General features: G+C 38.1%; 1 protein-coding gene across 1 annotated transcript in view; it reads right to left on the bottom strand.

Moving 5' to 3' along the window:
- ROL5 (repressor of lrx1) overlaps positions 1 to 15,647 on the bottom strand; it is a 135,199-nt gene that overhangs the window by 79,077 nt on the left and 40,475 nt on the right. Inside the window, exons 4-6 of the mRNA XM_089808643.1 lie at positions 9,933 to 10,052; positions 9,519 to 9,631; positions 9,321 to 9,413 (exon numbers count right to left, since the gene is read on the bottom strand). Of these exons, the coding sequence (XP_089664769.1) occupies positions 9,321 to 9,413; positions 9,519 to 9,631; positions 9,933 to 10,052 (326 nt within the window). The remainder of the gene's footprint in view (positions 1 to 9,320; positions 9,414 to 9,518; positions 9,632 to 9,932; positions 10,053 to 15,647) is intronic.

Genomic DNA, 15,647 nt, shown 5'->3' with positions numbered 1-15,647 from the left:
GGGTGCTACACTACATTTGCAAGACTCTTCCCAAATGATGAAATGCACAAAAAGGTGAGGCTAGAATTTGGCTTATTTGCTTCAAGATCAAAACTTACTCCATATGCAATAAAGGACCAAAATGACATGGGAGCTATCACATGGTACATGTATGGACAACCATTCAAGCATCTACAACCTCTTGCAATCAAGATCCTCTCACAAGTAATTTTTCATTTTTTTATTTATTTAGCAATTGTATTCTACACTTTAGTGTTTAACATTCTCTAATTTGCTTTTCATTTGTATGTTTAATTTTATGAACACTATCCAGGTTGCAAATTCTTCTGCTGCTGATTGGAATTAGAGTACATACTCCTATATCCATTGAGTGAAGCGCAATCGGTTGGGAACAAAGAAAGCTGACTTGGTTTATATACATACCAACTTGCGCCTTTTGTCATGTAAGGAGGATGGATACAAGAAAGGGTCAACCAAGCTTTGGGATGTAGCCCCTGAATGTGCAAACTTGGATGCAACACTTTAGGATCTTACTGTGATGACAGATGATGATGTTGATAACATCAGAGCACATGCATCTAGCACAATTGGAACCAGGTTTGGTTCAAATGCACTTGCAAGTGTTGCAGCAGGAGGAGATGATGAGAATGTGGATTTTTTTGACAATCCTTATGATTCTGATTGATTGAATTTGATTTGTGAATCTTGAGCCTTGACTCTTGATTGATCAACATTGAACCATGAACTATGTTTTGATTTTGTAATTTGAATTGCATTGGAATCTTGAACTTGAGTAATTTACTAATTAGATATTACTATTTCAATTTGATTATGCTAATTGCTATAGAATGGTTTATTTTTGTATATTTCTTTGCATACATAAATTATAGTATAGATACATACATACACAAATACATGCATACATGTATGTGTGTGTGTGTGTGTGTATGTATGGACGCATCCAAAGTCAAAAAAAAAAAATTCATGAATCAGCACCTTGCACCCACATCAACATCAGAACCAGCATCGGTAACTTGATATAAACATTCATTCACCTTACGTCACCAAAGAATAAATATGAAACATTTGTTATTTTATCCATTCCACACCAAAATATTTCATGTGTCTGCACATATAATTCTTTTTTTGAAGCATATCTCTCATGCCGAACTTAAGAAGATCGGAATAAGGGCTGCAGAATTATTTGACCTGCTCACTAATCTTTTCCAATACTACTCATGGAGATTATATAGAAAAAGACAGCCAAAATAAATGTCCAACTTATTGGAAATTATGACCAGCACCTTGAACTTTTAAGGCACTTCAAAAAAATTCCCTTCTAAATGTAGTGGCACCAAATAGCAAGATTCAAAAACCACTAATTCAATATTAAATTTGACAATAGAATTTTTCTACAAATGTGTCCCTCGCCCTTTTTATAATATGCCTCTAATAAAACTTTTTGTAAATCTATCTCCGATTAAACTTCATGAGCTAGCAGGAAAACCAGCTCTAATATGACTGTAACATCCCCAATGGGGTATTATACCCCAAATTCTCTCAAATAAATTTCAGAAATATAAATAGATAAATTCATGCAATATGTTTCACATTATCTAGCATAAATCCCTAAAATACTCCAATAAAATTTGATCTCAAAAATGTTATTGCATTTCAATCTTCAACAATATAATAACCAGATCCAATCATAAAGATAAAAAACTACAATCAGATTTGATAATATAAAATAACGATTTTAGGCACAAGTGAGGTAGTCATGTGATATCTACAGAAAAAATGGGCTTCCATCCACTGCCTCTTAGATCGAGGGTTTCAGTCATTAAATTGGCTAAAAGTCCAATTCTCCAAGAGAAGAAATGAACAAATAAACCAAGCATGCTGCAAATGAGCTCTCTTTCTTCTTTTAATCACAACTTGGTGACTCTTCAGTTTCCCATTTATGTCTTTCGGCCTTCTTCCCTTTTTGTCACTTTACGTAACCTCCCTTTCAATATTAAAAAGACCATTTTAATTAATTTGCATTAAGTTCCAAGAAAGTCACTTTTTATATTTTATGAAGCTGGCTTTTAATTTTCCTTTGTCCCAAAAAGGGTCTCATTACAAGATCCAGAATTATTCAAACAACTCTAAAGCAGCTTGGGAAGTTTACCAAATGACCAAAGAGGCAACTATATGGTGGGAAAGTGAGAAGTTGAATTTGGGTTGAAAATAACTAAAACATCTTGAGAACAATTCATAGGAAATTTTAGACAAGGTGGCTTCAAAAATTGTCTTATGATCAAAAAACTAATAAATATCCAAAACTTGAGGTGAGGAGAGATGTCAGTGAATGAATATTGGGAAAAAATCACTTGGTTACTCAAGTATGTACCCATGTATCAACAAGATGCAAACTTTTATATTAGAGAGTTCATCATGGGACTAAATAACAACATCGGAGGACTAACAGATGTATAAGCATCTCGCACTGGGAATCAAATTTATGAGAAGGCGATTGGACAAGAGAAAAGACTGAAGAAGGACGATGCCTACCAAGATAAAAGACAAAAGAAAGCCAACTCGACACAATCTTCTCAATCCCGTAAGAAGGCATACAAGGGAAATAGAAAGGATTCCCAGAAGGACAAATGAGGAATCAATAACTTCAAGAAGGAAGTGACTCTTTAGGTAAAGCAACAAAAGGAGAGGGCCCCTAGGTGGATGTTTTAGATGTAGCAGAGATCACTAAGCCAACCAATGCCCTCCAGTGAATCAAAGATGACGATAGCAAAGGAACCCCTTAACATGCAACAAGCATCCTTTCAGCAAATGATTCATGTAGTTGTGGATAACAGGCAAGCGAAATACCAAATCACACTGATTGAGAAAATAGGCATGCTTTATGGAAATTGCATGACTCTCTTAATTGATAGCAATTCCACGAGATGCTTTATATCTCCATAAATATGCCAATTAGATGAGAGCTTGAGTAGAGAAATATTTTTTAGAGCTCCCAGGTTGAACTTTCGAGGTTTAATATAAAAGTCAATTTGTATGTAGCACCCTTAGGTTCCTATGATGATTTGGTTATGGAAGAACGAAGCCAATGTAAAATGTTTCTCCAAGACCATGGAACATTAAGATGGCCTCGGAAAAAAGGTATGTATTCAAGGGACTCCATGTGAAGTTACAATTTGGAAAATCTGTCATTCAACTAAAAAGAGTAACGAGAAGGGTGTGGTGTTTGCAATTACGATGGCTGAAATCAATGAACCAAGAAGGTTGTGTAGCTTGATGATATGATGATATATGAGATGTCCTTACACCACGAGACCAAGTTAGTCGAAGACAATAAAGGGAAAGAATCTTTTGTTGAAAATTATCCTTACCTCAAGGATTACCAAGATGTGTTTCCTAAACAATTACCTAGACTACCACCAAAAAGACTATTCAATTTTTCTATCGACTTGGTGCCATGAGTCGAGCCAATATCTAAAGCCCTGTATATGATGTCAACCATCTAGCTAATTGAGATAAAGGCACAGTTACAAAAACTGTTAAGAAAAAAGTTGATCTGACCTAGTACAACACCTTGAGGAGCTCCAATGATGTTTGTGAGAAAGAAAGATGGAACTTTGCACTAGTACATAAATTATTGTATGTTGAATAAGGTTATCATAAGAAATAAGCACCCTTTACCTCGAGTTGATTTGATCAATCAAATGCGTGAAGCTTCAATATTTTCCGAGACAGATTTGCGATCAAGATAACACCAACTCAAACTTGAAGAAGACATTCATAAAACTACCTTTAGAGCTCAATATGGGCACTATGAGTTAAAAATATTACCCTTTGGGCTCACCAACATCCCGACAGCTTTTATGAATCCAACAAATAATATGTTTAAGGACTGTCTAGACACGTTTGCGCTAGTATTCATAGATGATATTATATGTGATGTTCCAAAAATTTTAATGTAATAAGCTAAGTAAATTAATTAATTGGTCCCAAAATATAAATAATATAATAAAATGATCTTTAATTAATTAATATTTGGGCCCAGAGTAATAAAATGAAAAATATTTATATTTGGGGTTCTAATTGATTTATGTATATCTCAGGCCCATCTTTTATTTTGGTCACAGGTGTTCGTTGTAGTTTCAGCACTTGTTGTGCACCTTCGGGGTTTTCCTCTAATGGGGTACTTATGTCTGACATGTAGAATGTTTTTGGTATGTGACTTGAATTCTTTTATTAAATTGCGAGTTCCATTGGGAGTTCTGCTTTGTTTGCCATTTCAGAAGTGAAAGATCTTCCCTACTTGGCTTGTGTAGTTACGGTGGGTTTCAGTCCTACCCTATTCTACTTGTTGGTATACTTTGCTTTGGATTTGGCACATCTAGAGTGTCATCATTGTTTGCAACCATAAATTTGTACTGTGGTGAATTACATTCAATAATTGTCTTTGGCATTCATTTATATCATTCTTGGTATCACTGGTATTCAACATTTATTTGTTGGTATTCACATAATTGACTGTGCATACGAAATAAATTATTTTTGTATTGGCGAACACCTACACATATATAATCCATCCACCGTACTCCATTAGTATCCCACACCGTACAGTAGCCTGTCTTGGTTGTACGGCTACAGCCAACTATTGTCAACCTTTTATCTCCCAAGACCATATGGTCCCCACAGTCCATACACCTTATCCACGTTGCACTATACACACTCATATTGGCACCATATGCTTATCTTGTGCCTCCTACACTCACCCCATACAATCAACAATTGACACAATATAGGCACCATTGTAGCCCCCTGTCATACACCCATTGTCATTCCTTCGTCATACGAAATCCTACATTATTGTACACCAAATTGCAATCGTATGACCCATTTGTTCATGTCGTACAAACCCCTCCCTTGTAACCGCATATGATCTCTACTGTAAGCCATACACTACCTTGCCAAGATCACCTTCTTGTCATACAGACATATTTCTAGCAATATTCATAGTCATATTGGACACAATCGGCTCTCACAAAGGATTTCAAGTTGGTTAGTCCAGTTTCAGCCCTCCCCCCCACCATATTAAGAACACTACATTATAATCTACTATAAGAATGAGAAGGAACACTTCAAACATCTGCAAATAGCTCTATTACAACTTTAAGAGCATAAGATGCATGGAAATTTATCTAAGTTCGCCTTTTTTCCAAAAGGAAGTATAGTATTTCAGGCACATTATCTTTAGTCAGAGAATACTAGTAGATCCAACAAAAATAAAGGTCATACTAGAGTGAACAATTCCAAGAAATGTTCAAGGTAAAAAAAATATGGGGTGGGCAAGTAATCATGGAAAGTTCATAATGCACTGTCACGTATAGCTCACCCTATCACCATGCTCCAAAGGAATGGGGAAAACTTGAGTAGACAAAGAAATGTTAGTTTTCGACCATCAAAGAGAGAAGCTAAACACAACACTGATTTTAAAAGTACCTAACCCTGCAAGACATTTTGTAGTTGTCATACATGTGTCCATAGACAAAATAGGAGGAGCTCTCATGCAGGATGGGTAGGTAATTACATATGAATCAAGAAAGTTGAAAAACTAGAAGCAAAATTATGCACCCTATGATCTCGAGCTTGCAGCTATTGTGCACACTCTCTAGATGTGATGGCATTATTCAATGGGAAAACCATTTGAGCTCAAATCTAACCATCACAGGTTAAAATATATATTACCAACCTAATCTGAATGTTCATCAGAGAAGATGGTTGGAGTTGATCTCTAACTATGATTTTGAAATCGGTTACATTAAGGACAAGAATAATAGAGTGGTGGATGCTTTCAGTCAGTAGAGACACTTATCTTCTTTAGTAGCCATAAACATGGATGTTCAAGCACATGCTTTACAAGATCTAAAAGGGATGAATACTATAATTAGGTTCAAGATGCTCTTCAAGCTAATCACCAAGACCCGAGGTATTAAGGGTTTAAGGTTGAACCAAATGATCTTATGAAGTACCAAGGGCAAATGTATATGCCCAATTCCTCAGAATTAAGGAAGTTAGTTTTAAAGGAGGTACATTCAACACCATACTCTGGAAACCTAGGTCTTACCAAAATTTTAGCAGGTATTAAACCTCTATACTACTAGAAGGTAATGCAGAGGGATGTCATGAGGTTTGTGACAAATTGCTTTGAATGCCAGAGAGTGAATATAGAACATTAATATCCAATAGGGTTGTTGCAACCACACATCATTCCAAATCAGAAATGGCAGATCATTAGCATAGATTTTATTCTAGGCTTGCCCATGTCAAGGAACATGCAGTCCAATATTAATAGTAGTAGACAAACTCACTAAGGTAGATCACTTTATAAAGGAAAATTTGACAGATCAAGCAGCATTGTAGCTTGGATGTTTGTGCAAGAAATTGCCTAATTACACGGAATTCCATAAAAGATTATATCAAATAGAAATGCCAGAATGGCATCCAAGTTCTCGAAACCCCTATTTGCAGCCCCAAGAACCCAGTTGAATATCAATTCAGCATTCAAATGGTCAAACAGAAAGAGTGAACCAAGTTTTTGAGGATCTTTTGAGAATGTATTTCATGGATCAACAATACAAGTGGGTGGATTGACCACCAGTTATAGAATTTTCTTATAATAATTCATACTAATCAGCCATTAAGATGGCACTATTTGAGGCATTGTATGGAAGGAGGTGTAGAACTCCTGTCAGATAGGATAAGCTGGAAGATAGAACAACCCTCAGTCCTAAGATGCTCCAGCAAGGGAAAAACAAGTCAAGCTAATCAAGGAAATGTTAGCAAAAGCTAATGATCAGAAGACAAGCTATGTTGATGCCAAGCGAACACCAAGACAATTTGAAGTAGGAGAGGAAGTACTACGAAGAGTCCAACCTCTGAAAATATCATACAATATTAGAAAATATTGGAAATTAGCACATAGATACATGAGACCATTTAAAGTCCTAGAAGTTATCAACCCAATAACCTACAAAATTTCTCCAGCTCCAACTCCCACTCAATTGCATAATGTTTTTCATGTTTCTTATCTAGAGAAGTATATATTAGACTTTGATTGCACGATTCACTAGAACTCTTCACCGATGCAAGATAAAGGTGTGCTCACGATCGAGCCACTCAGGGTGCATTAGGTACATAAGATTTTCTTTCATAACCTTGAGATCATAGAATGCAAGTTCCAGTGGACTAATATGTAGAAAAGACAATGGCACTTGAGCAGATTATGATGAGATCCTTTAAAAAACTTCCATCAATTTATTCAATGTTTCTTTTGAATGGCTAAATACCTTATGTGATGTTCATTTCAGCAAACTTTTATTTATAACTATGTGGAAACTTAATCATTGAAGACGATGAATCACATCCCTACTCCATGAACTTTTAAATATAACAGTTTAAATTGCACAATTAGAGATGTGATGTTCTTATTTGAAATATGTTTAAACATTTGTTGATGAATAAATGGAATTAATGATGTAATTCTAGCAACTAAGTTTTGTTATATGGGTACCTGTTATGGTAAGAAGATAATGTCTAGCTACCATTGTGTGTCTATGTTGATGCAGGAGGTTGGATGGATCTCAAAAAGACAGGGAGAATATCACAAGGAAGAGGGGCCCAAACATATAGAAAGGTCGACATCTTTGCCAAAAGCCAGTAGATAAAAAAAACTTAGGGTGTGTCTGGTTACCCTAGAGTCACAGGGGTCAAGATAGCAGTCATATGTCTCTAATCATCTAGTTGCTCTAGTCATACCTTCTCTTAGTTAATCCCATTATTTGAAAATCTACTCAAACTTTTGAAAAGAGCTTACAAAGTTAAATATATAAAAGAATTGGAAATATAATTTTAATCTTATGAGTACAAGAACTCAATTATTCAACCAATCTTATAAATGATAATTTCATTGTTATATATATATATATAAAGCAGAAAATATGTACATATATATAAATGTTTACATATAGACATGTGTGTGTATAGAGCATTACATATTCATATTTATATAAATAAAATCATATTGTATCATCTGTCAAATTGAGAATATGTATTCATTAAACAATGGCATCAATCCAAGTTGGACTTAAAGACTTGCAATAGAGGACACCATGGGTGGCAGCTTTACTATCGCCCACCATCAACTATGGTTGAAGGTTTAAAAAGATCATAACTCTCTTTGATAGTCATGCCTTTTCTTTCAAGGTGAGTTCAATAAAGTATTGATGATGATATTTATATTCAGCATCGTGAACTGAGAGAGCTTCTTCATTAGAATACAAAGAAAGTGCAAATTTTCATTTAATCAGCAAGAAATATTATTAATGGTAAAATGATTAGTTATTTTATTTTGAATTAGTTAGCATGTTACATATAATATATCAATCTTGTATGAAGTTCTACATAAACTTCTAACATCCTATTAGTTAAACCCAATGAGACAGCAAACGTAGAATCTTCAATTTAACATATTTCTTGAGGCGAGATTTCTGGAGACAAGTAATATCTTATAAAAATTTCCATTCAAACATCACGATTCATCAGTCAGATGAAGAAAGGTATAGGTGGGTTGCACTCTAGAGCTCCTTTATAGAAACTCAATATGCATTAATGCCATTAAAATAGAAAAAATAAATAAATGCGATAACCATTGCCAAAAATTTGTAACAACCACTTGTGCAAAATTATTAAATGCTACTATTAAGTGTGTATTTAGTAAGCATGAATAAGTGGTGGAAATGAAGTGTTACCACAAATAAAACCTAGATTCAATCCCCCCAGGAACAGCTAGGCTTTCTTCTGTTATTGCATTGACATATCAAGAAATGCGTTCAAAGAAGTGATTGTGATGCATGATTGGGGACTGTGGTCCCTATTACTGTCTCAGGGACTGTAGGGTTACAGTTCTCTCAATTGATCAATCAAAGAAAAAACGAGTGGATGTTACAATTTAGTGGTGGCAATGTCTAGCTTTTGTTATATTCATACTCACTTTAATGGCATCAATGTACTTTATTATAATTATTTACACAAGGTTCTCTATCACACAATGTACATGTACCTTCATCCTAACAACAGATCAAGTAGTACAATTCCAAATATTGATAAAAAAAAATCTTGACAACATTGTTTCAAAAAACCTTGCTGATAAACTTGTCATATTTGAAAACGAGAAAGAGAAGACTAGAAATCAAGATAGTAGAATAAGGATGCTTTCACATTATAGAAAGCTTCACATCCACTTCCAAGGATATATAACAATCTCTTTCTCATATGTATATTTGAAAGGCTTGCATCTTGGAATGGATCCATCTTCGCCTGTTGTAATTTGTGTGCATCTAGCCAGCCTGAGAATAGAGCAATTTATTGCCTCAAATACTTACAACATAAGAACATGTATATACAAATAAAATAACATATGCACTATCCGGAAGGGGTTGCTAATGTCACACCTGGCAATATCTCCACGAAGAATATTCAATAAAACGGTCTCTGCTATATCATCAGCATTGTGCCCAGTTGCAATTTTGTCTGCTTCTACCATTGTAGCACCTCTATCCAAAGCCTGACAAGTAAAATAAGCTATCACAGAAAACCAAATACATCTCTAGAAAAACAAGGCACAAATAACAAACAAATCAAAAATTGTTTATCCTAATCAAGATGAATGACATCAAAAATGCTAGAATAGAATTCTCTTACATGATTTTAAGTGCATATATGTTGAACAAAATAAATATTAACATTTTATGTAATATGAAAGCACCTCTTGCATGACTTTAAGCACATACATGTTGTACAAAATAAGTAATAAAATTTTATGTAATATGAAAACACAAGTGAAAGCAAGAAAGAAGAGTACAAACCTGGCGACGAAAAACTCCACAAAATGTACAATTGTTCTTAAGACCAATCTCCTTTACAATTTCATCCATAGTCCAACCATAAAGTGACTTGTATGAGACAACCTTCAATGGAACTCCATACTGAAAACCAAATTCACAAAAAAAATTAGTGCTCTCAAAAATATCAGACCGAAAATTCTTTCATATTCATCGCTACATGGAAACTTGAATTACAAAATAAAAACTTCCTATACACAGTGTAAATGGCATTTAAACTATTTCCAAACATTCAAAGCAATTTAATCTATGGTTTCAAAAAAAATGAAGGTTGTTTAAGGTAGATGACATTTTGTTTTGGAATGGACAACTGTTTACCGCATAGGGTAAGAAGTTCAACACATGTATAACACGATTCAATTCAGAACAAGTACTTTATTCATGCATGCACTTGCTGATTATAATCCGATTACGATGACTACAATGATCTATCGATGATTCCAAAGTCCATCTCGGACGTGTACATATACCTTTCCGAAGGGGTGACTCAAGCGTCACGCGCCCGTTCAGATACTACTCTACCCGTCGGCTACACTATACATTTACCGACAACATCATCCCCCCCAAAAGAAAAGTCGTCTTTGGACAACAATACAACAAAATTCATTACAAAATTTTACTAACAAAATGCATCAATGCATCAGTACTAGACAGAGGGATGTGTCCCTGGCGTAGTGGTTGTCCGCGTCTGCAACTCGTTCACCTCTTCCCTTAGCTTGTAGACCTGTTCTTTTCTGATCTTCAGCTCTGCTTCTGCTTCCAACTGGAGCTCTAGAGCTAACTGCATCATCTCTCTGACCTCTCCCAATTCCTTCTCCTTCTCCGCTGCCATGTTTTCTTTTTCCGCCGCCAATTGTTCGTTTGCTACTGCTGCTAACTGTTCTTTTTCCGTGAACAAGGCTGTCCTCTCGGATTGCCAGGCCGCCTTCTCCGATTCCCAGGCTGCCCTTTCCGAAGCAAACCTGGCAGCTAACTCCTCCCGAGCTCTCTCAACTGCTATCTGGTCTGCCTGATTCCTTCGAAGAGTGTAATATATCTCCCTGTGTAACCTCGTGATCTCCTATATCAGTATCTCAATCTGACTCTCCATCTCGGGATCCTTCGTCATGGACCAATCCTGTAGCATCTTCGTGGTCTCCACATTAGGCCATCCCCTCTCCTCAAAACAAATCGTAAATGCAACTGGACATCTCGTCCGTATGAAGGATATGACTCTCTCCAACTCCTTCCCTACTGACTCCAACGCCTGCGTCTTTGCCGAATCTATAACTTGGCGAGCCCAAGATGCTAGAGCTGCGACATCATTAAGAAAAATTGTCTCTATCCTCGCTGCCTCCTGCGCTAGTGGGTGTTCCTGCTGTGTACCCATAGCCTTCTCTACTGCATCCGCCATACGCTCAACAACGCTACGCAGTACTCCCTCATTCTGTGCCTACGTAACCTCCTGTAGTGGGTTCTCTGAAACTGCTTCCCTTGTGGGTGTCGGCAAGTATGTCACTCGAGGTGTTGGAATTCGGTGGAACTTTGTACTCAGAAAAGCACTCACCCTCTGGGTCCGGTCCCCTCTCTAACTGTCCTACTCAGGTGATGCCAACAGTGCCATGTCTACTATAACCACCGCATCAGATCCTACTACATCCAGTAGGACACTTGATGCCCCCAAGTCTTGGCCTGCGAGTGCCTCCAACACCCCTGTCTCTGTGTATATCTCCATCTCCATGTTAGGTTCCACAGTCCCTCCTGTGTCTGGTAGAATCTCACAAGCTGTCTCCATCGGTGCCTCCAGAGCTTCTATCTTCGTCGGTGTTGAATGTGACTCCGCTACAGCTCGTATCTCTACGATGGGCTGTGTCGTAGCTGAGACTGGTGTCATCACCACCGGCTGTCTGAACTGTCTAAATCCTAGAATACCATGTGTACCTACAGGAACCAAGTGTGTCGTAGCCGAAAGCACAAGTCGTGGAAATCTCAAAGGCGTGGCTATGATCACTTCTACCTCTTCGTCATCCTCCTCTCCCCCCTCAAACCCATTCTCCTCTGAAGATGTCTCCTCTCAGCCACTATCTGTGTCATCACCATCCGGCCTTGGTCACTTCTGCCTACTGTTTTGGTGCCGAGAGTATCCAAGTGCTTCCACTGCATTATAGGTGGTTCACCAGGTGCAAGTGGTCCCGGTTTTGCCTCCAGTGCATCATTCGGGATCATCCGCGTTGTCGCATCCAAAAACAAACCAATAGCATAATGTGGGATATAGAACGTTTTGTGCTGTAATGTCATAAACTTTGACATCTACTCGGCCAATAATGCTGCCCAATCATAAACTCTACCGTGCAAAATTCCATTCATCATGGCTACGTGGGGAAAAGAGATATCTAAAGTGCGGCTCGAACCTGTGAGACGGCTTTTAACTATGTCCATCAAACAACGCCAATGCCCCTCCTGGATATTAGATTTCTTTAGTCCTCTGCCTTTGGACGTGTTTGAAAGAGCCTCCTATTCTACCTACGATAGGTCTCCTCACACAAGCTGTATTAGCTTCATCTTCACTTCACGGCTTAACTTTTTCGGCTTGCTTTCTAGCTTTCTCCCACCCTGAGCATGACCAGGTATGCCAAATAGCTGTGTAAAATCCGCCAGTCTGAATGATACTGTTAACTTGCAACCAAGATATTCAAAGGTACTGCTTCTGGAGAACCTATCATATGTTTCAATCATAATGCGCAAAAACCCTTTGTAGTCTCTAATGCAAAACACTGGCATTTGCACTACCCACTCCACCTGTGCTCTTCGGATACTAGCCTTTGCCTGGTGGTTGTCCGGAGTCTCCTACCACCATTTCCGGCATTCTGCACCATTTAACCCTTCGAATGTGATACTCTATATTGTAGGAAGTTCTCCCGGCTGCTTCGTTTGCTTTGCTTTCTTCTTACTTGCACCTGCGCTACTGGACCTTGCATAAGTCCCTCCTGCTACACGAATTCCAAATGGTAGTGTCTTCACGTTCTTGTTCATGTCTTCGTCCAGTTTTCTCTTACAAGCCCTCTTTCCCACTGACTGCATAACTGTCACCCTTTTGTCGTTTTGTGAATAAATGTCACACCGTTATGGCAGTTACTTTTCACAATTTTTGCCGGCTTCTGTATTGTACGGCTTCTTCAAATCCTGTGATCAATCTCTATGGTACGGCTTGACTAGATTCAGCCTCCCAGGTGATGGTACGGCTTCCTTGACTTAGAAAGTAGGGCTTACTCCTTTAATGGTACGGCTTCCATGACTTTGCTTAATGTTTTTCAATCCTTATGATATCCATCCTTCTCATTTTCATCTGCTTCAAATCCTTTCTTATGTATGGTCCTTGTAATATTTATTTAATTTTCTCTAGCCATCCGTACATTTGATCTCTCCAAGGAATTTATCTCTCAGCCGTACGGCTTCTCCTTCCTATCTTCATACAATATAGACTCAATTTTTGTTTTGATTTTGAAATCGTTGGAACTTTATTTATTTCCACCTGTATGTTTGCATCACATATAGCCTTGATCCATAGTGTAACTTGCGCAAGTACCTGACTGGGGTTAGTTGCTGACTGCTACTGTACCTGTGATCTTCGGTATGCAGAAGCCCTTCTTTGCATCGATTCTATTCTAGTCATACACAGTACGGTGAGTTTTCATACGGTCATTTTTTCCTTCTTTGGCACCGTACGGTCTTATTACCGTACAAGTTTACTTTCACTATTCTCTCATTCCGTACGAGTTTACCATCAAGACAAGTGGTCTCAATTTCCTGGGTTCTTCACAGTCCTCCTATTCTCTAATTGTTGGACCTCAAGCAATTTTAGGTTCAGGTCTTCAAAGATATCATTGATGACCGTACGACGATTGTACGGCGTTTGGCATAATGAAAATAAAAAGAACATAGTAAGGAATACCGTACAGTAAAGTAAGGAAAATCAAAGCAGAAACAAAAAAAGACCATACGGCCTATCCATACGGATTGGGTGACCAGAGGAAAGGGAAGAAGAAGGTTGTACGACGTATGACAAGGGAGAAGCTAGGACAGCTGTACGAAGGGTATCAGGAAAGGAAGAGAAATTGTTGTAGCCGATTCACAAAGCAAGTCTACAGGAAAGAGGAAGTGGAAGAGCAAAAAAAAAAAAAAAAAAAAAAAAACGACAGATTGAAACAGTTCAGAATGTGTAATGCATGATGCCAAAGGGAAGGGTAGACATAAGCAGTTGCCAGAAAGAGTGTGGAATTGGAAGAAAACGACAGAAATAGTGTGTTCCATGCAGTTTTGTGTGGATTTCGAAGGGCTAATTTGGTCTTGGCGACGAGGGGCGCTGCCCCTTGACCCCGCCCTATATCGCAACAGGGAGCACACCCGGGGCGCTGCCCCAGGACCTCGCGGGGTCGCTGCCCCTCGACCGCACTGGGGGCGTTGCCCCCTAGACCCCCAGTCGTTGCGGATATCAGTCATGGAGAGTCTGACCAGTTGGTGAAGACTTGGAGCTGCTATAAGCATGGAGTGTCTATGTACCAAAGGCACTTGGAGCAAGTGTTGGTCGTGAGGCTGTCTTGGTGGATGCGTAGAGAGCTCGGGAGGAGGCTGATCATCCAGTTGAAGGTAGTACAGCAACACTTAGCTCAGTGTAACCAGGAGTTGGAAACAAAGAAAGCGGCACGAGTGGGTATCAAGGTCCGCTAAGGAGACAGTATTGTGTTAGCAGAGGCTACAGATGCAACGTGGTTTGGAGACGAGTTTGGTGCAGGCACGAGATGAATGTGAAAGTGATGTGACAAACAGATCTATCTTGTTGTAGTTAGTCAGTTAATGTATTTTGTTGTTAATGAAATTGTGTAATAAATTTTGTTGTATTGTCGTCTGGAGACAACCTTTCTTTTGGGGGGGATGATGTTGTCGGTAAATGTATCATGTAGCCGATGGGTAGAGTAGTATCCGAACGGGCGCGTGACATTTCAGTCACCCCTTCAGAAAGGTATATGTAGACGTCCAAGATGGACTTTGGAATCATCATTGATCATTGTAGTCATTGTAATCGAATTGTAATCAGCAAGTGCATACATGAATAAAGTACCTGCTCTGCATTGAGTCGTGTTATACATGTGTTGAACTTTTTACCCTTGTGTTGAATTTACGATTGTCTAATCAAATAGAGTGAAAGTACTTCCATTCAGGTAAAGACAGACATCCCTTATATTAATCTAATCTTTTTGAAAAAGACAAGTTGACGGTATACCTGGATTGTGAAACAGAGCTTTTATAACTAGAGTTGATTTACAAAAGAATATTGATAGCTATGTTGTAATTAATTAACTAAAATTGTCTCTAAGGATACTAATATATATCACCTTTTTGAAGGGTTAAGAGCTAACTTATCTGGTAGGAAAGCTAGCAATGGAACCAAACTTGAGAAGAGAGGAGAGGCAAAGTGGAGCCCTCCTTTCAAAGGAAAACATCAAATTGAACTTTGATGGAGCCTTCAAAGGAAATCTAAGTCTAGCAAGTGTTGGTTTCATTCTTAGAAACTCCTCAAAGAACGTACGGAATGGTGGCTCTCTTCTGTTTGGGATAAAAACAAATAACAAAGCAGAGTGGCAAGAGATATTAGCAAGATTAGCAGCTGCAGCTTTCCAAAATGTTGTCAAACCTCGCCCT

The sequence above is a fragment of the Cupressus sempervirens genome, chromosome 11 (genome assembly GCF_028749045.1).
Source record: "Cupressus sempervirens isolate cs-2001-9-10 chromosome 11, ASM2874904v1, whole genome shotgun sequence".
In the NCBI taxonomy this organism is placed as follows: domain Eukaryota; kingdom Viridiplantae; phylum Streptophyta; class Pinopsida; order Cupressales; family Cupressaceae; genus Cupressus; species Cupressus sempervirens.
The sequence above is the reverse complement of the archived record's forward strand: the minus strand, read 5'-3'. Positions and strand labels throughout refer to the sequence as shown.